The following is a 27,823-nucleotide window of genomic DNA, read 5'->3' on the forward strand; positions in this document are numbered from 1 at the left end:
ATAAACGCCCGTTTGTGTGGTCCTCTGTGGCGGAAGCCGCTTTTGTAGGTCTTAAAAGGGCATTCACTAGCTCACCTGTCCTTGTTCACCCTGACTCAGATCTTCCTTTTGTGGTCGAGGTTGATGCGTCGAGTTCCGGAGTGGGGGCCATCCTATCCCAGAGGTCTGCAGTCGACCAGAGACTACACCCCTGCGCATTCTACTCCCGCCGCCTCACCCCCGCGGAGGCAAATTATGACGTCGGCAACAGGGAGCTGCTCGCTATAGTTCAGGCTTTACAGGAATGGAGGCACTGGTTGGAGGGGACGGAGGTGCCGTTCCAAATACTCACCGACCATAAGAATTTGGAGTACCTCCGGGCTGCCAAGCGCCTCAACACACGCCAGGCCCGTTGGGCGCTGTTCCTGACACGTTTCAACTATGTGATTACTTACCGTCCGGGATCACGCAACGGGAAGCCCGATGCCTTGTCAAGAATTCATGAACCGGTGGAGGAAATGTCTTCAGAGGAGCCTGTTGTTCCAGAGAACCTGATCATCGGCGCACTCCGATGGGAGGTTGAGCGGCTAGTGGAAGACTCTCTACGGGGTGTTAGGGTGCCCGGAGGCTGCCCTGCTGGCAAACTTTTTGTTCCGGACGCTCAGCGTGCAGGTGTGCTAAAGTGGGGGCACACCTCGAAGTTTGCCTGCCACCCGGGTGTGTCCCGCACGTTCTTCCTCATTTCCCAGAGGTTTTGGTGGCCGGGTATGCGAAAGGACGTCATGGACTACATTTCTGCGTGTTCCATCTGCGCTCGGGGCAAATCGGCCCATCAAGCTCCAGCAGGACTTCTGCGTCCGTTGCCTGTTCCATCTCGTCCTTGGTCCCATGTTGCACTCGATTTTATTACTGGCCTTCCACGCTCAAGGGGATATTCCGTCATCTTGACAGTGATTGACCGATTCTCCGAGATGGCGCACTTCGTCGCTCTCCCCAAGTTGCCTTCAGCTCTGGAGACCGCTGACCTGCTGGTAACACACGTTTTTCGAACCCATGGCATTCCGTCTGACCTAGTTTCTGACAGGGGACCCCAGTTTGTGTCTCGGGTTTGGAGAGCATTCTGCAAAGCTCTGGGGGCCACGTCAAGTATGTCTTCCGGCTACCACCCACAGTCCAACGGACAGACAGAACGGGTCAACCAGGAGCTGGAGGCTGCCCTCCGTTGCGTTTGCCAACTGCATCCGGCCTCCTGGGCCTCACACCTGCCTTGGGTGGAATATGCCCACAACACCCTCATTAGCTCAGCCACTGGGAGGTCGCCTTTTATGTCGGCATACGGGTTCCAACCACCACTGTTCCCTTCTCAGGAAGCCGAGGTCGTCGTGCCGTCCGTCCAAGTGCACCTGCGGAGGGCCCATAGAGTCTGGAGGGACGCTAGGGCTGCACTAGTCCGCACTGCAGCCTGCAACCGCCTGATTGCTGACCGCCACAGAAGACCCGCTCCGGTCTATCGTCCGGGCCAGATGGTCTGGTTATCAACGCGGGATTTGAACCTTGCTGGGACTTCCAAGAAGTTGGGCCCTAGGTTCGTGGGCCCTTTTGCTGTGGACTCTGTGGTGAACCCCGTCGCGGTCAGGCTACAGCTTCCCGGTTCAATGAAGATCCACCCAGTCTTCCACGTGTCTCTGCTCAAGCCGGTCTCCACTAGCCCCCTGAACCCTCCACCAGTGCCTCCTCCTGCCCCTCGCGTGGTTGACGGTGGGCCGGTATATACGGTGCGTACTATTCTCGATTCTAGGAGGCGGGGAAGGGGGGTGCAGTACCTGGTCGACTGGGAAGGTTATGGCCCTGAGGAGCGCCAATGGGTCCCCTGCTCCTGGATCCTCGATCCATCGCTTTTGCGGGATTTCCACTCCCTTCATCCCTCGAAACCAGGTGGTCCGCCAGGGGGCGTCCGTTGAGGGGGGGGTTCTGTCATATCTGTATGCCTTCTCAGTTGTTTTTTCTTTCCAGCATCTGATTCAGCTGGATGGGCGGGGCCGTGGCCGCACACCTGTGGCGCATTAGGAGCGCTCACTATTTAAGGATTCCTGTCACCGTCTGCGAGTGTCGGACTATTGCATATGCTTGTTCCTGCCTTGCTTACCGCTGTGTGCTCATCGTCATCCTCGATGCCTTCCGACGTTCTTCGGTCGTGTTCTGGTTTGATCTTATTTACTTTTGTGCTCTTCTGGTTTTTGTAGTTAGGATTTTGTACTCTGTTATATTCACGCCATCTTGGGTGCTCTTTTAGTTATACTTGTTATATCCGCGTTTTCTAGTGTGCTCCCTAAGTTGTACTTGTTATATCCGCGTTTTCTAGCGTGCGTCCTAAGTTGTACTTGTTATATCCGCGTTTTCTAGCGTGCGTCCTAAGTTGTACTTGTTATATCCGCGTTTTCTAGCGTGCGTCCTAAGTTGTACTAATTAAACACAAACATTTGTTCTATTGATCTCCTGGTCTGTGTTTTTGGATCCACATTAACGGCTTGCCGTCATAACAAAAGTATGCGATGGAGCACCATCCGGCTGCAGAATTTGCCCCTTTTTATGGTTAGGAATGTAAGAGGCAGCTGAAATTTGTTGATATTTCAGACTATTTATGTTGCCTTCCACTCTGCAGATCTCTCGCAAACCCCCATACTGGATGTAACTCCAGACCATGATTTTGCCACCACCAAACTTCACTGTTTTCTGAGTGAATCTCGGATCCATGTGGGCTCTAGTAGGTCTCCTGCAATATTTGCGGCGACTGTGGTGTAATTCAATGGAAGTTTCATCTGAAAAATCCACCTTTTGCCACTTTTCCAGCATCCATCCTTTTGACAGGCTGTGGGCCTTGGCAAATGCCACACGGTTTTTTAATTGTCTTTTATTTGATGCTGGTTTCTGGGCACTGATTCGACCATGGAGGCCATTTCTAGACAGAATTCGACAGACTGTTCTGGTTGACTCAGGGACTTCAGGTGACCAGGTCTCGTGGAGCTCTGCTGCAGTGGAAAAAGATCAAGATCCTCCAGGACTGGCCAGCCCAGTCACCAGACATGAACATCATTGAGCACGTCTGGGGTAGGATGAAAGAGGAAGCATAGAAGACGAAACCCAAGAATGTTGATGAACTCTGAGAGGCATGCAAGACTGCTTTCTTTGATGTTCATGATGACTTCATCAATAAATTGTATGAATACTTGCCGAACCGCATGGATGCAGTCCTTCAAGCCCATCGAAGTCATACAAAATATTAAATTTGGATCTCACAGCACCACTATTTAATTCACTTATGTTATGTAACATATTTTTGTATTTGAAGTACATTTTTTGTTCAATTTTCACACTACTTTATGTAGGCGACAAAACTTTTGTCTTGCCAAAATTTGACCTTTATGTCTTCATGAAATGATTAATATTTTTTCAGTGAAACAAATACATTTTTGTACATTCAACATAAATTGGGAGGGTCTTAGCTTTCATATGAGCCATTTCTGAAACCAATTGAATAATTAAAAGTTAGGTTATTAGTAGGGCTGTCAAAATTATCGCGTTAATGAGCGGTAATTAATTTTTTAAATTAATCACGTTAAAATATTTGACGCAATTAACGCACATGTCCCGCTCAGACAGTATTCTGCCTTTTGGTAAGTTTTACAGCAAGGCTTTTTTGCTGTCCAACAGCGAATTCTTGTGGTCGCTTTGCAACATGGTTTATTGTTTTCTTGACACTGACATTTCAATATGGCTGCACGACATCTCGGGCTGACGCCCACGTTGTAATGTTGTGCTTATATGATCCTTGGACAAGATTTGTCCGTAAGTATGGTTGTTGTAAAGAATGTGCATATTATATAATTATATAATATGTTATATTTTTTTGTATGAGACGCTTTTTGTTTATGTTTAGTTAACCTGTATAGCGTGCTAAGCTAACGTTGTTGCTAATGCAATGCTTGTGTACTTTTTTTTGTAGTTTTACTACGGTCTACTACGGTGTAAAGAGGACAATGGTTTGAGGCCATTTTATTAATAAATCAGATGAAAAAGGAAGAAGTCTGATTATTAAGGCGTTGTTCACTAGCTGTCTAGCTTTGGAAAAAGTAGACACTTCGGAGTGAGGACAGCATAGACAGATTTAAATGACAGTAGAGTGAAATGCCCACTACAGTCCTTATGTACCGTATGTTGAATGTATATATCCATCTTGTGTCTTATCTTTCCATTCCAACAATTTATTTTACAGAATATATGTATAATTTACAGAAAAATATGGCATATTTTAGAGATGGTTTGAATTGCGATTAATTGCGATTAATTACGATTAATTAATTTTTAAGCTGTAATTAACTCGATTAAAAATTTTAATCGTTTGACAGCCTTAGTTATTAGCAATTGTTTCTACAAAATGGATAAGCGACATGACTTTTGTCAGGTACTGTATATATAGGCGCTTCCAGGCGTTCACACAACCAAGCACAGCACAGAAGGTCCCCGACTCTCATCTACATCATGCTGAATCCATTTTGGGAGATTCCGTGGGTCCCTCTGGTTTAATTTGGCAGTTTAAAACTTTGTCTACTTCAACCGCAATTCATGATGTTCTGTCTAAACCGGAATCAGAAAATGTCAAAGATGGCACCGCCAAATTTTCGCTCAGGAAACTTGTCTATACCCGATACTTTTCAAGGGACAAACTGCGAGATGACAAAGCAAACACTGACTGCCGAAGTTAGCTCGCCTTTTAGTGCTCTGTGTTTCCTATGAGCTTGAATAGTCATGTGATAGCGTCAGTAGAATGAGCTAGAAGTTACCTAACAAATTAGTTACACTCAAGCACCACTAGGAGGCGACGAAGCATTACATATAAAGACAGGCAATCAGTCAGAGGACATAACAGCAAATTTAATGTGGTCTTTTAACAGAGCTTGGAACGAATTAGGCGATTTACATGTAAAACGGAATTAATTATACAAAAAAAAAAAAAAGATCAGGATAAGCCAATAAGATGATATATGATGGGATATTAACAATTTTGTACATTGAGGTACCACTGTACATTCAATTACCTGACTGAAAGTTTATATTTGTTTAATGCCAGTCAGCAGTTAGGATTTTAAGGCATGGAAATAGTCACACAATAATTTGCCTTCTCTCTGTGTGTGCTGAAGAAAAGGGTAACTGAGCTGATATAAGTTTGAAAACAGCTGTAATTTTCAATTAAAATAGTTTTTAAAAATTCTGATATCTCCACTTGCAATAGGGTGACAATTGACTACACCTTTTGCGCTGCTTTTCAAATGGTTAGTGATAAGCAACAATTACGCAACCATGGACATCGACTTAAACTTCCAAGCACCTGCACAACTCTTTGATCCATGGTTCAATTGTTATCAAATCTTTGAACATTTTAGTTACACAGTCGCAATTGCCAAACTTGTCTTCATCAATAAGATTCAATGTAGTTTTATTAAATGGCCAGGCAGGGCCTTCCCTTTGTGCTTACTGGCAAACTGCACAGGATAATTGATTTTCAAGCTAAAGTAATTAATATTAATAGTTGACAATGAGGCCCAAGACAGGCAAAACATAGAGAGCTATATTGAGTATGTCAGCATGTGTTAAGGCTAAAAAGGTAAGTTGGAGTACCAAAATTTTCCATTTTTGCTGCATGCCCCCCTCCCCTTTGCAGGACTGATCAATTCCTCTCAAGGTGCTCGTTTTCTCCATTGCATTGCAAATTGTTTTGCAAACTGTTGTGTGCGAGGGGGAGGAGATGGCCGGTAGGTGCTCAACATTGTCCTACAAACTGAGCAAACTCACATTGCAGCCACAGTTTGCAAATTGGAATGAGAGTTGCCCGTTTTATTTTATTTAGGGGCCGTTTACATGGTGACTATGCAAGAATACGAAAAAATTCCACATTTGCATTTGCATTTGTGTCTCCATTTGAACAATGTCGCAATTCCGCATGAAAACGATGTAGTACACATACCAGGCCCTAAGGGGCAGTGCAGATTTACAGGACGACAGAGAATGATGGACTTTGACCCCACCAAGCTCCCTCAGCCCAGAAAAAAAATATGCCCGCCCACTCGAAGCAATGCCATTTTTTTTTTGTTCAAAAAGGCACAAAAATTGAAACGTTCAACATATTTAATTTGAAAATATTACTAAAACATTTAATTAAAGCCGACATTCCGCCATATTTACTGTTTTTAATGTTTAGTAGCACCGCTGCACACGCCCAATGTGACGTGTACAAGTCCTGACATTAACGGCGCGGTCATGCCGAGGAAGCCCCCCTCAACCCCCCGCAATCGGATTCTTCCACCTTGGAGGCAGGATTCAGAATTTTTCGTCTTTGCCTTCCGTCTTTACCGACACCATATGCACGCGAGGCGAGTCCGCTAATCAGTCATTGCGTCTTTGTGTCGCCAAGTCGCCATGTAAACTGCCCCTGTGACTGCCCTTTTTCTTACCTTCAATAGAGTGGGTTCGGGTCGACCACTCTGGACGAACACGTGCGCCCCCAGTAGTGTTGTACTGTTTCACCGAGTCTCCGCTTGGCAAAACACTTTTCTAAGACTAGCTACTAAGAGTAAGGAATCAAGTTTTTTTAAATTATGTTTCTGGTGCTTATCTAATGGGCCAAACAGTCGTTTCTTTATGTTCGTGCTCATTCAACCATGCCAGCAATGCACGAACTTAACACAGGCTGCAGTTAAGCTTTAAGCTTGCGGTGGCAATCATGAGTAAAAAAAAAGTGACAAAGTCTCTATAGTTCCTTCAAACAGTAGAGCCAACATAATATGGGCCAAATGATAACTGATGGACACAACATTCCAAGCTGACGTCATTCCAGTCAGCCAAGGCGCCCACTTCTGGCTGATGCTGACAGAAGATAATCAGTGTTGCCCTGACCACAGAGACACACAAACTCTTTTGCCCAATCCAAGACTGACGCCACCCTTGGACGACGCCCCACATCCCAGAACCTTTAAAAAAATTGAACAATTTCTCTGGACGACGCCACTTTTCTGGATGCATAGGGACATGCTGCTAGAATGGGCCAAGTTTTTTCTCCTCTGTTGCCTGACATTTTTTGGGGCTTGGTTCTTGGTATTTTTTACTGTACTCGAAATAAATTGTTCATGGAGTCAGAAAGTGTTTACAACAACATGAATGCAGTGGCGCCTCCAGAAATTTTTCATAGGGGTGGCCAGATGGGGCCACTTAAAATCTTGGGGTGGCACACCAAAACTAAAAGCCATAATTTAAGGTTTTCATTATATTATTCCAGTAAAAAGGTCAGGGGAAAACTATCAGAAAGACTCAAAAACACGGCTACTGATATACTTTGGTGTATTGTGTAATATTTGATGTTACTAATGATTTAATGTGCATAGTCCATAACTGTACAGTCAACATTGAATTCCACAAAAATTCTGTTTTATTGTTTTATGTATATATTAGGCGTACGGTGTACATTTAACAAAACAAAATATAATTACTGGGCAAAGCAGGTGCTGCAAATACAAATAAACGCAAGTACAGAGACAATCATATCTTAACTGGATATTTCCCAACACAATGTTAATGTGACACAAAAATAATTATTACTAAATAAACAAAACATAAAAAGTACTTCCCAACAGGGATCAACAGATTACCAGGCTATAACAATCTAACAATATACTGGCAAGTGGGGTGGCCATTGGGGTGGCCAAAAAATTTATAGGGGGGGGGGGGGGGGGCATGGCCACCCCCTGGTGGCCCCACTGCATGAATGCATGGCATTTGGCTAAGAGGTCAATCCAAAAATGCCATAATGCGGTGCCCGGCTGCGCTCTTCATGGCAGTACTCGATTATCTGGCAGGCTCTGGTCTTGTAGTATGACAACTCATCCGTATCAGGCACAATGTCGTGTTATCTGAAAATGCGATTGTCAGGAGCGACCCAAAAAATTGTGTAATCTGAGTTCGGCATTAGCTACACAGTCCCAATTGCCAAACTTGTCTTCATCAATAAGATTCAATGTAGTTTTATTAAATGGCCAGGCAGGGCCTTCCCTTTGTGCTTACTGGCAAACTGCACAGGACAATTGATTTTCAAGCTAAAGTAATTAATATGAATAGTTGACAATGAGGCCCAAGACAGGCAAAACATAGAGAGCTATATTGAGTATGTCAGCGTGTGTTAAGGCTAATAAGGTAACTTGGAGTCCCGAAATTTTCCATTTTTGCTGCATGCCCCCCTCCCCTTTGCAGGACTGATCAATTCCTCTCAAGGTGCTCGTTTTCTCCATTGCATTGCAAATTGTTTTGCAAACTGTTGTGTGCGAGGGGGAGCGGAGTGGCCGGTAGGCGCTCAACATTGTCCTGCAAATTGAGCAAACTCGCATTGCAGCCACAGTTTGCAAATTGTAATGACAGTTGCCCGTTTTTTTTTAATTTAGGGGCCGTTTACATGGTGACTCTCCGAGAATACGAAAAAATTCCAAATTTGCATTTGCATTTGCGTCTCCATTTGAACCATGACGCAATTCCGCATGAAAACGATGTAGTATTCATGCCAGGCCCAAGGGTGCAGTGCAGATTTAGAGGGCGACAGAGAATGATGCACTTTGACCCCACCAAGCTCCCTCAGCCCGGAAAAAAATATGCCCGCCCACTCGAAGCAATGTCATTTTTCTTTGGTTCAAAAAGGCACAAAAATTGAAACGTTCAACATATTTAATTTGAAAATATTATTAAAACATTAAATTAAAGCCGACATTCCGCCATATTAACAGTTTTTAATGTTTAGTAGCACCGCTGCGCATGCCCAATGTGACGTGTACGAGTGCTGACGTTAACGGCGCGGTCTCGCGCCGCAGGAGCCTTTGGTATGCATGCCGAGGAAGCCCCCCTCAACCCCCCGCAATCGGATTCTTCCACTTTGGAGGCAGGATTCAGAATTTTTCGTCTTCGCCGACACCATATGCACGCGAGGCGAGTCTGCTACTCAGTCATTGCGTCTTTGTGTCGCCGAGTCGCCATGTACAGTGCCTTGCAAAAGTATTCGGCCCCCTTGAATCTTGCAACGTTTCGCCACATTTCAGGCTTCAAACATACTGTAAAGATATGAAATTTAATTTTTTTGTCAAGAATCAACAACAAGTGGGACACAATCGTGACGTGGAACAACATTTATTGGATAATTTAAATTTTTTAACAAATAAAAAACTGAAAAGTGGGGTGTGCAATATTATTCGGCCCCTTTACTTTCAGTGCAGCAAACTCACTCCAGAAGTTCAGTGAGAATCTCTGAATGATCCAATGTTGTCCTAAATGACCGATGATGATAAATAGAATCCACCTGTGTGTAATCAAGTCTCCGTATAAATGCACCTGCTCTGTGATAGTCTCAAGGTTCTGTTTAAAGTGCAGAGAGCATTATGAAAACCAAGGAACACACCAGGCAGGTCCGAGATACTGTTGTGGAGAAGTTTAAAGCCGGATATGGATACAAAAAGATTTCCCAAGCTTTAAACATCTCAAGGAGCACTTTGCAAGCCATCATATTGAAATGGAAGGAGCATCAGACCACTGCAAATCTACCAAGACCCGGCCATCCTTCCAAACTTTCTTCTCAAACAAGGAGAAAACTGATCAGAGATGCAGCCAAGAGGCCCATGATCACTCTGGATGAACTGCAGAGATCTACAGCTGAGGTGGGAGAGTCTGTCCATAGGACAACAATCAGTCGTACACTGCACAAATCTGGCCTTTACTGAAGAGTGGCAAGAAGAAAGCCATTTCTCAAAGATATCCATAAAAAGTCTCATTTAAAGTTTGCCACAAGCCACCTGGGAGACACACCAAACATGTGGAAGAAGGTGCTCTGGTCAGATGAAACCAAAATTGAACTTTTTGGCCACAATGCAAAACGATATGTTTGGCGTAAAAGCAACACAGCTCATCACCCTGAACACACCATCCCCACTGTCAAACATGGTGGTGGCAGCATCATGGTTTGGGCCTGCTTTTCTTCAGCAGGGACAGGGAAGATGGTTAAAATTGACGGGAAGATGGATGCAGCCAAATACAGGAACATTCTGGAAGAAAACCTGTTGGTATCTGCAAGACCTGAGACTGGGACGGAGATTTATCTTCCAACAGGACAATGATCCAAAACATAAAGCCAAATCTACAATGGAATGGTTCAAAAATAAACGTATCCAGGTGTTAGAATGGCCAAGTCAAAGTCCAGACCTGAATCCAATCAAGAATCTGTGGAAAGAGCTGAAGACTGCTGTTCACAAACACTCTCCATCCAACCTCACTGAGCTCGAGCTGTTTTGCAAGGAAGAATGGGCAAGAATGTCAGTCTCTCAATGTGCAAAACTGTTAGAAACATACCCCAGGCGACTCGCAGCTGTAATTGGAGCAAAAGGTGGCGCTACAAAGTATTAACGCAAGGGGGCCGAATAATATTGCACGCCCCACTTTTCAGTTTTTTATTTGTTAAAAAAGTTTAAATTATCCAATAAATTTTGTTCAACTTCACGATTGTGTCCCACTTGTTGTTGATTCTTGACAAAAAATTAAAATTTTATATCTTTATGTTTGAAGCCTGAAATGTTGCGAAAGGTTGCAAGGTTCAAGGGGGCCGAATACTTTTGCAAGGCACTGTAAACTGCACCTGTAACTGCCCCCAAAAGCCCTTTTTCTTACCTTCAATAGAGTGGATTCAGGTCGACCACTCTGGACGAACACGCGCGCCCCCAGTAGTGTTGTACTGTTTCACCGAGTCTCCGCTTGGCAAAACACTTTTCTAAGACTAGCTACTAAGAGTAAGGAATCAAGTTTTTTTAAATTATGTTTCTGGTGCTTATCTAATGGGCCAAACAGTCGTTTCTTTATGTTCGTGCTCATTCAACCATGCCAGCAATGCACGAACTTAACACAGGCTGCAGTTAAGCTTTAAGCTTGCGATGGCAATCATGAGTAAAAAAAAGTGACAAAGTCTCTATAGTTCCTTCAAACAGTAGAGCCAACATAATGTGGGCCAAATGATAACTGATGGACACAACATTCCAAGCTGACGTCATTCCAGTCAGCCAAGGCGCCCACTTCTGGCTGATGCTGACAGAAGATAATCAGTGTTGCCCTGACCACAGAGACACACAAACTCTTTTGCCCAATCCAAGACTGATGCCACCCTTGGACGACGTCCCATATCCCAGACCCTTTAAAAAACTGAACAATTTTTCTGGACGACGCCACTTTTCTGGATGCATAGGGGCATGCTGCAAGAATGGGCCAAGTTTTTTCTCCTCTGTTGCCTGACATTTTTTGGGGCTTGGTTCTTGGTATTTTTTACTGTACTCAAAATAAATTGTTCATGGAGTCAGAAAGTGTTTACAACAACATGAATGCATGGCATTTGGCTAAGAGGTCAATCCAAAAATGCCATAATGCGGTGCCCGGCTGCGCTCTTCATGGCAGTACTCGATTATCTGGCAGGCTCTGGTCTTGTAGTATGACAACTCATCCGTATCAAGACTCAATTGCCATGTTTACATGGAGCCAAATATTCCAATTACAATCGAAATATTTGTTCAAACCGAATAAATGTGTTCCATATAAACACCTCATTCGGAATGAACAGGCCCAAACCGAATGGAATTTCATTCCGATTCACAGGGGTGGAATATTCCTTTTCCCAAACCGATTAGAAGTAAAATTATATCATGTAAACAGGGAAGCAGAATGGTGTCTGGTTGCGTTCTTTCTGCACATGCTCCATACTGACGTGGTGACGTCACTTGGTGACGTAAGTAACGTCACTTGCAACATGGCTTCCAAGCACACGCACAGCGCACCCACACAACTTTTTAAATGAACGGCGTGTCATTCTGAAGTTTTGTTTCCACTCGAAAAGTTAAAACAGCAGCTGATCTGACGATCGATCTCCATGTTTTGCAACGTGACGCTTTGTTTTGATTAATCTGCGCATGTCAGACGGCAGTTGTCAAACGTCCTTTCGGAATAAAGGCAGACACATGTAAACGCTGGATCGGAATAGATGAAGTGAGATGTAAACAGCTGATGTGAAATTTCCATTCGGAATTATTTGAATCGGTATGAATAAAAGTCAGCATGTAAACGTGGCTACTGTCGTGTTATCTGACAATGCGCTTGTCAGGAACAACCCAAAAAATCGTGTAGTCTGAGTTCGGCATTAGCTACACAGTCTCAATTGCCAAACTTGTCTTCATCAATAAGATTCAATGTAGTTTTATTAAATGGCCAGGCAGGGCCTTCCCTTTGTGCTTACTGGCAAACTGCACAGGACAATTGATTTTCAAGGTAAAGTAATTAATATGAATAGTTGACAATGAGGCCCAAGACAGGCAAAACATAGAGAGTTATATTGAGTATGTCAGCGTGTGTTAAGGCTAATAAGGTAACTTGTACCCCTTTCCCACTGGCCAAAAAACCCGTGTCAACCCGCTAACAATCGGCTTTTGGTGGCAGTGGGAAAGGTGCAGCGACCCGCCTCGACCCGTGTCAATCAACCCGCCAAGCGACCCGCGTTAAAATCACCTCGGCTCTGATCACCATGCAGTGTGAAAGCAAAACCCCGGGTCAACAGTCAACACCCTAATCTACGTGGTGACGTAGGCTAGTACGTGATGCGTCATAACAAAAAACAAAAACCCTGTGCTCTAGCCCGGATCCACATACGGCGAACAGTCGGTGTAGCAGCGTTGGCAATAGCCATAACAGATGAAACAGGCTCTTCTCCTCCTTCTGTGACGTACACGACTCCTTTCAATTTCAAACCAAAATTTACGTCGCCTACGTTGCCTCAGCACAAGCACAGTGTTGATCCTTTGCTGCATTTCGACCATTTTGCGGGCAGTAAAAAGCATGAAAACAGAGAACACAAACGTAAAGGAGGCTTCCATGTTGCTTTGCATTGTTAACTTCCTTGAACTGAATGAATTCGGTCGCACTTGTCGAAGCGCATCTTAGCATGGTGACGTCACGCACCTTACGCACAGCTGAGGAGGGGTGGGGGTTAGACGGGTGAAAAAAAAAAAAAAAAAAGACGGCTTTTTTCGTCAATGGGAAAAGTGCCAAATGCCAATTGCTAGTGGGATGCATCGGCTTGGAAAAACGCGCGTTGACCCACTAGTTTCAGTGGGAAAGGGGTACTAGAGTCCCGAAATGTTCCATTTTTGCTGCATGCCCCCCTCCCCTTTGCAGGACTGATGAATTCCTCTCAAGGTGCTCGTTGTCTCCATTGCATTGCAAATTGTTTTGCAAACTGTTGTGTGTGAGGGGGAGGGTAGTGGCCGGTAGGCACTCAGCATTGTCCTGCAAATTGAGCAAACTCACATTGCAGGCAGAGTTTGCTAATTGTAATGACAGTTGTCCGTTTTATTTTATTTAGTCAACAACACAAACACCCTGTTTTGTCTTTAGAGCCATGAAACAGTTTGAATTTGCCATAAAAACTCTTTTTATTATCATAGCCTGTCATTTTACGAAGGTCATAGTTGCATCTGACATATTTCTAAGGAAAATCCTTTGTGAATGGAAATGTGATTGTAGTCTACACACCAATAATGAAAATTTCCTCTGCAAATATCAGATATTCAGAGGACAATGGAGTGAAATTACCACCCCAAACAGTTCAATTTCAGTTTTGAAAAACAACACAGAAACAGAAGGTGTAAGTTCAAAAAGAATTTTTTATTTCACATAAAGATGTGCAATCTGACTGCATAAGAACAAAGCGTTACATATAAAATGGAGAAATGTAGGATACAATTGTCCCATCTAGCAGTTTCCACATACCCAAGGTGAAGCTTTCCTACATTTGCCACAGGTAAATTTGCGGAGAGTGTATACAACGTTCAGTACTTTTGTTTTTATTGCAGAGTATGCCCACTTGACACTGAGTCTTTTTGTGCTGAGAAACTCTCATCTCAAGAAGTTGCTGTTTACGCTCTTTCTCCTGTGCCTTTTCCTGCATGTGTCTCTTTTTGAGCTCCTCTGAAAGCTCCAGCATGAACGATCGGCGACTTTCTTCTGATCCTTTGCATGCTGTGTACAAAACATGTGCATTTGTGGCAGCCATGTCAAGAAGGTTGTAAAAAACAGCCAGGGGCCATCTTGTTGTTCCTCCACGCACAGAGTAGTTGCGCAATTTCTGATCCATGATGTCAACACCACATTTGAGATGGTTGTAAACAATGACAGTGTTTGGTTTTTGTTTTCGGGTGTCCACAATTTCCAATTTCTGATGCATGGTGCTCAAAAGACAAACAGATTTTTTTTTTTTTTGTCGCATACACAGTCAGCAAGGCTTTTCCAGATGTGAACACCTGTGTGGAGTGCAACTGGCGCCCCGAGGTTTGCTTTGCAGTTGCTGGTAGCTCCCGACGATTTTTGTTGATGGTACCAAGCAGAGTTGTATTTCGTTGAAGGAGCCTGTTAGCCAATGACAGGGAGGTGAAGAAATTGTCCATAGTAACAGTCCTTCCCTGGTCCATAAATGGTTCCATCAATTTCAGAACAATATTCTCTGACAGCCTCTCTCCCGTTGGACGAGTGGGGTCTTTTCCCAAGTAAGGGAAGGCATTGCACATGTATTTAGTGTCTAGATCTGCTGCAATCCAAAACTTGATTCCAAACTTGTCAAGCTTAGATGCAATGTATTGCAGAAAGGGGCAACAGACCTTTGATGGAAACAACTGCTCATCTCCAGTAACATGCTGTCCTGGCCTGTAGGATGATATACAGTTCTGAACAAACCTCTGCCAGATGTCTGAAATTGCTGCAAACTTGTCCTTCTGTATGCGATCCTTGCGGGTGTCCTTGTTGTCAAAGCGAAGGTACCGCTTTATTTCCAAAAAGCGGTTACGAGACATTATGGGTTTGATATCTGGGTTGCCAAAGTTATTCGCCCACATGTGTTGTATGGAACCGATGTAACCCATGGCAGCTCTTCGAAAAAGGATTGCGAGGAACGCCATGAGCTCGGAGACCCTCATCTGCCAGCCGGGGTTTGTTCTGCGGCCCTCGTGGACTGTGCATTCTCAGCAACATGCTCATATCCAGCAAACAAAGGAAACTTTGAAGGCGACTTGTGATTTTACATCTTGCTGACTCTGTTGGCCCTCCAGAGCCATTGAAGGCAGTTTGTGGAGTTTCAGGAGCAGTAAAGTCTCCAATTTTCCGGTGCAACCAAACAGTGCCATCTTTCCCCTTCTCTGTGGATCCTGGCGTTGTACCAACATCCCCAACTTTTAGTTTTTTGCTCCGAGGAGGGCTGACATGCACTGTGTATTCCTCTTCATCTGATGAGCCCTCAGTGTTTGAACTGTCCTGCTCAATCACATAATTGACTACTCGTCTCCTGGTGGGCCTTTGGCGGGGACGATTTAGTGGTGCAAAAACACTCACATTCTCCGCTGAATCGCTCTCATCACTTGAAGAATCGGTGACGCCATTTTCATTCTGAAATGTGATGTTACCAACATGTCCACCATCAGATTCGCAGTCCGACATACTCTGCATCATTGCTAAAGCTGCTTCAGCGGTCATCCTTCTTCTGTGTGCCATTCTGACGCCTGAATGGAGTCTAAGATTGGGTGGTGTGCTCTCACTCAATATATACTACATTGTGTAAGGGGAGCGTAGGGGAGGGGCTAATCGGTACTTGAAAGGTACTTATAATTACAAAGGAAGGCAGTTGATGTACGTTGTGGGGGAGAGGGTGCTCAATACGTTGAAAAGGGTCTGGGGGGATTGGGGGTTGGAGTGCAGACTAAAATCTGCATTTTGTAAGTCTCAGTGTCAATAAGATTCAATGTAATTTTATTAAATGGTCCGGCAGGCCCTTCCCTTTGTGCTTACTGGCAAACTGCACAGGACAATTGATTTTCAAGCTAAAGTAATTTATATGAACAGTTGACAATGAGGCCCAAGACAGGCAAAACATAGAAAGCTACATTGAGTATGTCACCGTGTGTTAAGGCTAATAAGGTAACAGGTAGAGAAAACCAGATACAGAAGAAACATACCTAGCACCCCAGTACCATAAAAAACGTGGGGAGGGAAGGTAGGAAAGGTACAGGAATGGAATGGAATGTGAGTTCACCATCAGTGCATATGGTAACAACTAATCACGTGTGATAAATAATGAGGATTAGTGTATTAGTTAGTCATCATCCTATTATTCATATTAAATGGAATCCTCGACCTATAACGTTTGGACTTTATAACAACTGTGCCCCATCAGCCATTTAGTCCTCAGCTAGTTCGTAGTGCTTGTCCGTGTGTTTCTTTACCATTTTCGCCTTCCTTACTTCACATTATAGCCCAAAAGAAGAAAGCTGGGTCTTCTAGAGAGGCTCTGGAGCCTCCTAAAGTAAGATGTGTGGCTTGGGCAGAGAACAGAAGTTTCTAGCTGGATGAAAACTTGGTCACTGGAAACTAATAAAAAAATCCTGGCGCTAATGTGGAGAATGGGAAGCCACTACAGCTAAGCTAAGCTAACATAACCCTCAGTGAGCTCAGTATTAAATGAAACCATTCGTCAAAGGATGCTACGAAAGTTGAAAAAGCTGACAAACTGGCCATTGTTGAGCTGAAGTGCTACAACGTAGTAGCTTGTCAAGCTATGGGGCACTTATTTTAGCACTAGCAGCAGGACTATTATTCATACTGTGTGCAACATGGGAACAATGCTGTGATTTTGGCAACTATTCAGTTTATTCGAACTGCTCTCTTGTTGCTGAAGTAATACTAGTAACTGTTTGAGCTACAGCATAGGGTGCATTATCCTCCAAAATCATCATCCAAAGTCAATTGAGAATAACAATAATAATAGGCAAGGCAAACAAAAAATGAGGCAGGAAAAACAAAAAATGATGTGTAATCATCAGTGGCGTGCACAGACAATTTGGCGGTCAGGTGCTCAGAGGGGAAAAAATGGCACCTTTTGCAGCATATACACAGTCTTGTGAAAAAATTAGGACACCCCATTAAATATTCAGTTCTTTATTAAGAAATGTTTACGTATCAATGTCTGATATTGTTTTTATTTATCTCTGAAAAAGAAAGTGATTTAATTGCAGGTAAACAACAAAAATTAACATTGTAATGTGTTTATGTGTAATGTGTAATTAACACCCTACCACATTTCTGGACAGTGGAATGGATGATTTTATATTCTTTAGAGATCCCTTACCAAACTCATAAGCGTCTACGATCTTCTTTCTGAAGGCCTCAGAAAAACTCCTTTGATTTCAGCATGGTGTTTTCTCTTTCTTCAACAGTCAGGGTCACACCAAACTAAATGTAAGGTTTAAATAACAGAACTTGCATTTATTTAAAATGAAATTTTACAGAAAGTTATAAAAAAAATAATATTTTTTTCCAATTTAATTGTTTAGTTTTATTACTCGAATCTCTCAAGATTTTTAAAATTGATATCAAATATCCATATGACCAAATATATTAGAAAACACACAGGCTTCGTTAGGGTGTCCTAATTTTTTCACATGACTGTAACTGCCAGCCCAGCTGCCTTATTATAACAATGTGAATTTATAAAAGAAAGAAAAGATTTCAGATGTATTACATAATTAGATATTTCTAGAAACCTATTCCAAACTAGCAAGGGTCAAGAAAACATTGTAACAGTCGAAATAAAATACAAACAGTGCAAATGAGAATTATTCCGGCTTTAGAGGAGCAATCTCCTTGGTGCCATGTTTCGAAGATCCCGATAATCTCACTATGGTTTATCTCTACAATATGACCAACAATAATAATAAGCCTGCTTGGTGACATTACAACACGGCACACACACTACACAACTAATTTTATCTTTGGCATTTAGCAAATAATGATACTTATAGGCTGCTTTAAACTATAACAGTGTGCCAATACTCAAACAAGGATTTTCTTGGAGTATATCATTCACTTTCTTCTACACACACTCAGTCTCACTTCCTCCAACCGGGGGTATTACAGTATATTTTTTGTGTGTGTTTATTTGGATATTTATTAGTTTTTGTTAAGCAGCAACATTCTCTTGACGTATCAGTACTAGTATTGAACATGCAAACACATGACTAAATATTAGAGGTGTGCATCGGCACTGCCCTCACGATTCGATTCGATTACGATTCGGAGGGCCACGATTCGATTCGATTCGATTCAGAGGGCCACGATTCGATTCGGTTCGATTCGGCAATGCATCACAATGCATTAAAGCCTGGGACGCATTAAAATGCTAAAGCAAAGCATATTTTTCGTGAATCATGAGACAACACAAGCGGTCAGACATTAAACAACTTTTTATAGGCTCTTGTGTCATTCCTGGTTGTAGTCAAATGAAAATAGTAATATATATTAAAAAAAAAAAAAAAACATCACAGCATTTAATTAGTGCTTTGAATGAGACCAGGGCTTTTTTTTTTTTTTTTACACACAGTAGCAGCCTTTCTTTTTTACACACCGCATAAGTTTGGTCAAGTTTCCCACCAACCTCATAGAAGCCAAAATGTCTCCATATGCCTGCTTTCAATGTCTTTGGTGCGTCAATAATCTTTCGCGCTCCCACTTTCTTCGCTTCAGCCATTGTTGTTATGTCTTATCTCTCTGCTTTCTCGATTGCCACTGCGCAATTGCGCATGTCTGTGACGTTACTCCCGTGAGGAAGCAGATTTGGGTTTCTCGTCCCCCTGCATTGCTTGTACAGTAGCTCCCTCTACAGGTAAACATGAGAATAATAATACCATCCATCCATCCATCCATCCATTATCTTCCGCTTATTCCAGGGGCGGGTCGCGGGGGCAGCAGCTTCAGCAGGGAAGCCCAGACTTCCCTCTCCCCAGCCACTTCAGCCAGCTCCTCCGGCGGGATTCCAAGGCGTTCCCAGGCCAGCCGAGCGACATCGTCTCTCCAGCGTGTCCTGGGTCGACCCCGGGGCCTCCCGCCGGTGGGACATGCCCGGAACACCTCTCCAGGGAGGCGTCCAGGAGGCATCCGAACCAGATGCCCGAGCCACCTCAACTGGCTCCTCTCAACGCGGAGGAGTAGCGGCTCGACACCAAGCCCCTCCCGGATGACCGAGCTTCTCACCCGATCTCTAAGGGAGAGCCCGGACACCCTGCGGAGGAAACTCATTTCGGCCGCTTATATCCGTGATCTTGTTCTTTCGGTCACGACCCACAGCTCGTGACCATAGGTGAGGGTAGGAACGTAGATCGACCGGTAAATCGAGAGCTTCGCCTTTTGGCTCAGCTCCTTCTTCACCACAACGGACCGGTGCAGAGTCCGCATCACTGCAGACGCTGCACCGATCCACCTATCAATCTCCCGCTCCCTCCTACCCTCACTCGTGAACAAGACCCCAAGATACTTGAACTCCTCCACTTGGGGCAGGATCTCATCCCCGACCCGGAGAGGGCATGCCACCCTTTTCCGGCTGAGGAAAAGGGTGGCAGAATAATAATACAAATGGGGAAACCAAATCCATTGCATCACCAGAAGATTTTTGAACGGACTTATATATTTTAATGTGTGCTGAATCGATTCGGCTTGTTGCCCGCATCGAATCGCATCGTCCATGGCCCGCATCAGGATGCATCGCCGCATCGATTATTGTTGACACCAGTACTAAATATTGAACAATAATATATAGTTTTGTTTATTTTTCCCACCGATTATTTTTCCTATTAACTGATTTATGGCATGCGGCTAGCTTTACTTGGTTAACAGGTGGGATTGGGCGGTCGGCTAATTTAGAGAGTTGCACAGAGACAAACGCTACTTCACGAGACAAAGAGTTAAGCAACTGAGGTTTAGGGGGCACACACAAACTCGAGATTAGACTCATTGTGTGTTACCTCTGCATAGGGGCTGCAGGTGGGGGCGTGCAAGGCAGCTATTATGCGTGCAGCTCCTGATGTAATTAATGTGCCGCCTTCGTAAGTTTGTGTATGGTCTGCATGTTCACGTTAACAAATGATAGGCGGTACGCACCTCACAGGAGGGCGTGTGTTTGCGCGTTTGGAGGACAGAGGGCGCTCACACAGTAATTCTGGCTGCGGCGCTTGGGAGGGCACATGCATTACTAACACAATAATGACCATGACTTAATAAGCATGATAAGGGCACTTGCCAAGTTTAGAGGGCAAGGGCCAGTGCCTGAGCACCACCTGGCGTCTATTTGTGCACGCCACTGGTAATCATTTTTGTGTGCACCACTGCTGTACCGTCAACCGTTCCACAATACCGTCAGCGTTCCCATGCTGTTGTGATAATCATTGTACCGTGAGTTTAATACGGTAACAATATACAGACCCACACACACGCACACATCGGTGTATGATATCACTCGCTAATTGATTGCACAAATAGATATACAATCATTCTGGATCCATGCAAATCCAAAGTTGGCACAGGCGTTTTAATTCAACAATCTAAAACTCAGAAAGGGTGGGGTTAGATGGGAGTTTGAGCTTGTGATCAGATGTGCAAGCAAGAGCCATAAACCATTCTTACCAAATAAGGATATCCTATTTCTGACAAGTACTCCCAGTTTGCAGAAAAGACTAGAAAAAATAAATTGTAGAGGAAGAGGCAGGGAGGGAAGAAGAACAAATGAAAAAAACCGTTATGAGACGCTAGAGAGGAAAAAAGACAATGGAGAATGAGAGACAAATCCCTTTGATAAGCAACAGTCAGTTCCAACATTCAGAAATTGTCATGTTAAAATTTCAAACAAGCTCGACAAATCCTGTCACTGTTATCTTTCCATTTTTCAAAATCACCTTGTCACCATCTCTTTCTCCTTGTTGGAGGCATGTCCACCGCTGCTAACAGGATGGATGGATGTGGATAAGAAGTACAGCCGGTGGTTTTTGAAGTATTGATCCACTAATGGCAAGACAACCTGTGGGTTTAGATTACAATTGGTAAAATCCTACAATTGTCAACAAAGTATTATTAGCTGGGTTTCCTTTACAGTTTTATCGTAAAATAAAAGTGATTTTTCAAACAGTTGGGCAAAGTATAATTGCGAGCAGCGGTTTGTAGGAACACGTTCCATTCACTCCGTTACATTTACTTGAGTAACAATTTCAGAAAAATGTACTTCGAAGAGTAGTTTTACCACGCCATGCTTATGCACACTAGTCGTTCAATTTTTCCTCTTCATTCTACAGTGGTGTGAAAAAGTATCTGAACCTTTTGGAATTTCCCCCATTTCTGTATAAAATCACCATCAAATGTGATCTGATCATTGTCAAAATCACACAGATGAAAATACAGTGTTTGCTTTAACTAAAACCAACCAAACATTTTTAGGTTTTCATATTTTAATGAGGATAGCATGCAAACAATGACTGAAAGGGGGAAAATAAGTAAGTGAACCCTCAGTCTAAGGAGACTTAAAGAGCAATTGAAACCAATTTTTATCAAACATTTTCAGTCAGGTGTGTGCTCAATCACTGATGAGTGGTTTAAAGCTTCCCTGCTCATTAAATACAACCACTAGGTAAGAAATGTCTTGGTGAGAAGCATTGTCTGATGTGCCTCATGGCATGGCTCGGTCAAAAGAGCTGTCTGAAGACCTGCGATCAAGGATTGTTGGTTTGTATAAAGCTAGGAAAGAATACAAAACCATCTCTCAAAGTCTGGATGTTCATCAATCAACAGTCAGAGAAATTGTCTACAAATAGAGAGTGTGGCACTTTTGCTTTTCTACCAGTGGCCCTCCACCAAAGATGACGCCAAGAGTTTAGCACAGAATACTCAGAGAGGTAAAAAAAGAACCGCTAAAGACTTACAGAAATCACTGGCACTGTCCAATATCTCTGTGCACAAATCAACTATATGTAAACTATGGCCAAGAATGGTGTTCATGGGAGGACTCCACGGAGGAAGCCACGGCTGTCTAAAATAACATTGTTGATCGTTTAATGTTCGCAAAAAGGCACTTGGACACTCCACAGACATTTAGGCAAAATATTTTGTGGACTGATGAAACCAAAGTTGAATATTTTGGGAGTAACACACAACATTATGTGTGGAGAAAAAATGGAACAGCTCACCAACATCAACACCTCATCCCCCCGTGAAGCATGGTAGAGGGAGCAACATGATTTGGGGCTGTTTTGCTACCTCAGGCCCTGAACAACTTGCAATTATTATTATAATAATATTATTATTGGAAGAATAAATTCAAAAGTTTATCAGGATGTTTTGCAGGAAAACCTGAGGCTGACCGTCAGACAGTTGAAGCTAAAAAGAGGATGGATCCTGCAACAAGACAATGTTCCAAAACACAGAAGTAAATCAACTTCAGGATTGTTTCAGAGAACAAAATACCCTTTCCGGAGTGGCCAAGTCAAAGTCCAGACTTGAACCCCATTGAGATGCTGTGGCATGACCTGAAGATATCGATTCATGCCAGGAATCTGACTGAAGTACAGCAGGTTTGTAGAGAAGAATGGGCCAACATTAGTCCTGATCGATGTGCCAGACTAATCTGCAGCTACAGGAAGCGTCTGGTTGAAGTTATTGCTGCCACACGGGGGGCCACAAAATATTAAATGTGATGGTTTACTTACGGTACTTATTTTTTCCCCCTTCTGTCATTGTTCGCATACTATCCTCATTAAAATATTGAAAACCTATAAATGTTTGGGTGGTTAAAGTGAAAGCAGACACAGTATTTTCTTCGGTGTGATTTTGACAAAGATCAGATCACATATGATGGTGATTTTATGCAGAAATGGGAGCAATTCCAAAAGCTGCAGATACTTATTCACACCACTGTACATATTAGATTTGTCTTTATTTTTTTGCCAGAGTCCTACAGGGGCGCTACCAGTTTCACCAAGTAAACATTGCACAGTAATCACATGACTTTATGATACCAATTAGACGTAACAATACAGTCACATGAATAGACACAAGCTTGCAGTCAGAAGTCCTATGATCACGCTGGGTTGTTCAACAGGGTTCCCGCTGGTCCTTAAAAAGTCTTAAAATGCCTTAAATTTAAAATATAGATAATCAAGGTCTTAAATTTAATGGAAAATTGCAGAAGGTATTTCCAGATAGTATGCCGTAAAACTTCTAATGGTGTGTATTTGTTTTATTATTGGCTGTCAAAGGTGGGTAGAGTAGCCAAAAAGTTTACTCAAGTAAGCGTAGCGGTACCTCAAAATAATATTACTCAACCAAGAGTAAAAATGTGCTCAAGTAGAAGTAAAAAAGCATTTGGTGAAAAGAATATTCAAGTAAGTAACTGAGAGTAACTGCTTATGATGTTTGATTTTTTTTTTATTTTTATTTTTATATATTTATATTTTTTTTTCTCAGCACAAAGTCATCTATATGAACTGTTTTATTATACTGCACTATAATCTATTACATAATTGCATTAAGCCCAAGAAATAGACCCCCCCAAAAAATCACTGAAGTCTGGCAAGAGAAAAAAACCTGCAGAACTGAGGCATCATTCGTCCAAAGAGCATGAGTGCCCTCTAGAGGAGAAAATAGTTCCTTGTTCAAATAGTTGCGTACAGTTCAAATGCCAAATAAAAACTGGGAAATAACAAAAATTACAAATTAAAAGTAGGATACTGTATCTACAAAACAGTTGCAGCACAAACGAAGAAAAAAACGATTGACACCATTTTTAGCCGGTTTCGATCAAAATGGAGGGCTGCCTGACCTCAAATTGACCTATAAAAAATTGTCAATACCTCAAAAACAATCGCGGCACAAACAAAACATTTTTTTCATCAGAAACGATTGCCATCATTTCAGTTTACGTCTGATAGGGGGCCAACTTCACAGAGGCGGACAATGGGGGTCAAAGCCGTCGTGTCGCACATGATAGGAGAAAAACACCAGCTATCTGTGACAGAAGCTCTGTGTTTACAGTAAAATTAAATTGGTTTTATTCATCAAAAATTTTTGCGACATGTTTTCGTCTCACATTTTATTTTTAAGGTCTTAAAAAGCAAAGTGAAAAATATTATTACTGTTACTATTTCACATAGCACTGCCATCAATATTACTCTTTTTTTTTTATTTGGCACCGATATACCACAGGAAATATTCTTATTTTAATTTTATGGTAGAAAAATCTGTTTTCTCCACTAGAGGGCACTCATGCTCTTTGTACGACTTATGTTTCATTTCAGTAGATTTTTTTTTGTCGGAATTCTATGATTTCCGTGTATCTTTTTTGCCGTAATATGGTAATGCAATAGGTTCTAGTATGAAAATAACAGTTCACATAGATGACGCTGTGCTGAAAAAAAAATACCATTCACTTTTTTAAAAATCTGACTTTGTAATAAGTTACTCATTAAGTATTCTTTTTACTGAATAATTTATTACTTGTACTTGAGTAAAGTATTTGCATGACTACTTTTACTTGAGTAATGTTATTTTGAAGTAACATGAGCAAAATTGTAGTGCTACTCAACCCACCTCTGAGTAGCACTGCTTTTCCACTTGCTTTGATGATAATACCATGGTTTGCGGTAGACTTTTCCCCTCATTTTGCTTTCTATTCAGTTTTAACATATATACTTTCTCATCAAAATGTCTGAAAAACCACTCCATTTGAGTGTAAAAACCATTTCGCGACATTTGAGAGGTTTTTCGACATGTCGTGTTTCCATTACAACTTCTCTCTTGTGCAATTTTGCACATTTCAGAGGGCAATGGAAACCCAGCTATTGCCTCCATATTTTATGATGTTAAATGCATGTGCTTCTGAGTTCTGACCTTTCCAAAGAACTTCATCTGCTGTTCATGAGGGCTCTTTACACCCTTTTGTCTTGCTTCCATATCTAGAGAGAATCAAACACAAATATAATTAAAGGCCTCGTTTGCACATTTTATCACAATTGGTCCACTTTTTTTTCTGATGAACCTGACAATTTTCTTATGAAATCATAACATAAGACGACTTGGTATTTTCATTTCAGCAGCTGTAATCAAATTAAAAAAAGAAGAAGCCTCTCACCAAACTCTATCATGTGCTCGTGGGCCTGGTCTACGTAATTCATGAGCCGCTGAAGGAGGGTGTAAGCAAATCGTTTCTCGATGGCTGGTGTGTCCATCTCGTGTGACTTCACACCTCTGGTAACAATAAACAATCTCAATACAGATACAGCTGGTCATGAATTTCATCAGTCTCCTGTGTTGGTAATGCTATTGAGCATGGCATAGTTCACGGGATACATACCGTAATTTTCGGACTATAAGGCACACCTGAATAGAAGCCGGCACCCATAAAATTTGACATGAAAACAGCATTTGTTCATAGATAAGCCGCACAGGACTATAAACCGCAGCTGTCCTCACTGTATCATGGGATAGCTACACCTAAAGATATTAACCAGTAACACTTTTTTTTTTTTTAAAGCAGCATCATAAGACTGTCATAAAACCAAATGAAGCGTTGAACCAATTGGCTGCAAAGCTTCATTGCTTCAAGAAGCTTCATTTGGCCATCAATGCTCCCGTGGGGAGACAGTCAACCTCTGCTGCCACCTGCTGTCAACGCTGTTGTCATTCAATATGCCTCCCAGCATGCACTGCAAGGCTACAGATGTAAATTCTGTTCTAATTATTTCGTCAGGTACTGTTCTATTTGTTTCATGAATTGCTAGTTATAGTATTCGGTAACACTTTATTTGATTGTGGCGCTATAAGACTGTCATAAGACCATCACAACTATGACATGACACTGCCATGAGCATTAATGATTATTATGGTTATCATTTAGTGTCATCCGGCAAATTATGTCATATTGCCGGATGACACAAAATGACATCTGTCATAAGCATTCATTAATGCTCATGGCAGTGTCATGTCATAGTTGTGATGGTCTTATGACAGTCTTATGGCGCCACTCTCAAATAAAGTGTTGCATAATAATCCAAATAAATCAACAAATAAGCCACACTGGACTATAAGATGCAGGATTCAAAATTATGGGGAAAAAGTAGTTGTTTATAGTCCTAAAATTACAGTAAATGTTGTTCAATTTTACATCTTAAGCCTAAGCCTAAGCCCCTCTTTACCACTATGCTGGGTCAGATGTGCTTTCTATAAATTATTGATTAATAGAGTTGTCCTATAATATCAGTCACCCGATGATATCAGTCAATAAGAGCATTTAAAATAATATCAGAAAATAACAGTATCGGTTTTACGATACAATGTATTGTGGGTCATAAGTACAAGCCTTTGTGCATGGACATGTCATCTGTGCTTAGCATGATGTTTACACATCTCCAACAGTGTTGTGTCGGTGGTGAACGATTCGTTCAGAAAGAATGAATCTTTTGGAGGAATGAGACTGAACGAATCACCTGTCACTCCTGTAGTGGGTATATGTTTCGCATGCATACAAGAGTGTAGACAGGACTATTGCCTTAAAGACCATCATTTTTTTAGGCACTTTTAGTGCGTGATTGTTAAACATCCGATTACTGAGCCGGCCATTGGTAGAATGGGCTGCCCTGATCCTATTTTCAAGTTACATCATTTTTACATGTGGGAGTAGGAGTAGAAGTAAGAATGCTCCCTTGGTATAGAAATTGGTCCACTTCCTCTAGGAGATGTCAACCAATTGTAGTGTTCGTTTTTGGAAGTGCCCGGACCAGGTGGATGTTAAAATCAATGTTTTGGTCTTTTCAGTGTTAACTTGCATGCCAAAGCATTAGTTTGCGGCATTGTACTGGCACAGAGTGGCATTGTCGTCAGCATTCTGCATTTCTCATATTGCTGTGATGGTGTGTTGTGAAAATACAATATTTACAAAATATGCAATATTTTTTAAAAATGTATGAGGTTTTTTTTGGGGTGGGGGGCTCTTAGCAACACTTTCGCCTAGATAACCTAGTCACCTAGGGCCGGCCTTGCCCATAACACCTGTGATGAAAATACATGACATGTTTTTATAACCTGAGCATAAACGATGTCAGTAGTTGTTTTTGAATGTCAAACTAGTAAGGGTGTAATAGTACATTTATTTGTATTGAACCGTTTCGGTACGTGGTGCTCGGTTCAGAACGGAGGCGTACCGAACGAGTTTCTGACGTAATGTAACCCTTACTTTTCGAGGCTGTAAGTCGATCGGGTTACAGTTTCTTTGTGTAGATTATATTTACTCTGTCTTCTCTACTATAATGAGGACCAACACGGTAGGACTGTATAACCCAGAAACGTCAACGGCGCGACAACGTGGCCGCAGCGAGAACGCAGTGAAACGCGAGTGTTAAAGTCAGTCAGCCAATGCACACCAGTCGCAGTTATTATTTGACGCGAGACGCGACCCTCCTGCGTCAATACTACTACCGGTAGCTAGGCTCGGGCATACCGTGTAAAAATACGGTGGATCCGGTCGATTTTCAAACTAATATGCAATCGTAACCCACTTCTTGAGTCAATCAGATCTCTTGAGTGGTAGATCGGGGCACAGTAGACTTGTCTTTGTTGATTTACTGCTGTCTTCTCTGCTATAATAATAACCAACACGGCCCCATGTTCAATACAAAACCCTCCTACCACAACAAAACAAGTAGGAACTAATATTCACATAGGAACTAAAGTTATACAACATAAAATTACAATATAAATGAGTATTGCATCACATTTGTAAAATATAAACACATAAGAAAATAAATAATAGCCCATTTAAATAAAATAAATTGAAATGGACTAAAACACCTGTAATTAAATAATAAAAATAATACGCTGATCC

The 27,823-nt window shown here is 42.3% G+C and overlaps 1 protein-coding gene across 3 annotated transcripts in view; it reads right to left on the reverse strand.

Moving 5' to 3' along the window:
• ryr2a (ryanodine receptor 2a (cardiac)) overlaps window positions 1-27,823 on the reverse strand; it is a 356,843-nt gene that overhangs the window by 142,832 nt on the left and 186,188 nt on the right. For all 3 annotated transcript variants that reach the window (XM_057825571.1, XM_057825570.1, XM_057825572.1), the window contains 4 exons: window positions 25,076-25,191; window positions 24,835-24,899; window positions 20,856-20,977; window positions 20,587-20,636 (listed from right to left, as the gene is read on the reverse strand). In XM_057825571.1, the coding sequence (XP_057681554.1) occupies window positions 20,587-20,636; window positions 20,856-20,977; window positions 24,835-24,899; window positions 25,076-25,191 (353 nt within the window). The remainder of the gene's footprint in view (window positions 1-20,586; window positions 20,637-20,855; window positions 20,978-24,834; window positions 24,900-25,075; window positions 25,192-27,823) is intronic.

Source organism: Corythoichthys intestinalis, chromosome 21, assembly GCF_030265065.1.
Source record: "Corythoichthys intestinalis isolate RoL2023-P3 chromosome 21, ASM3026506v1, whole genome shotgun sequence".
NCBI classification, from domain to species: Eukaryota; Metazoa; Chordata; class Actinopteri; order Syngnathiformes; family Syngnathidae; genus Corythoichthys; species Corythoichthys intestinalis.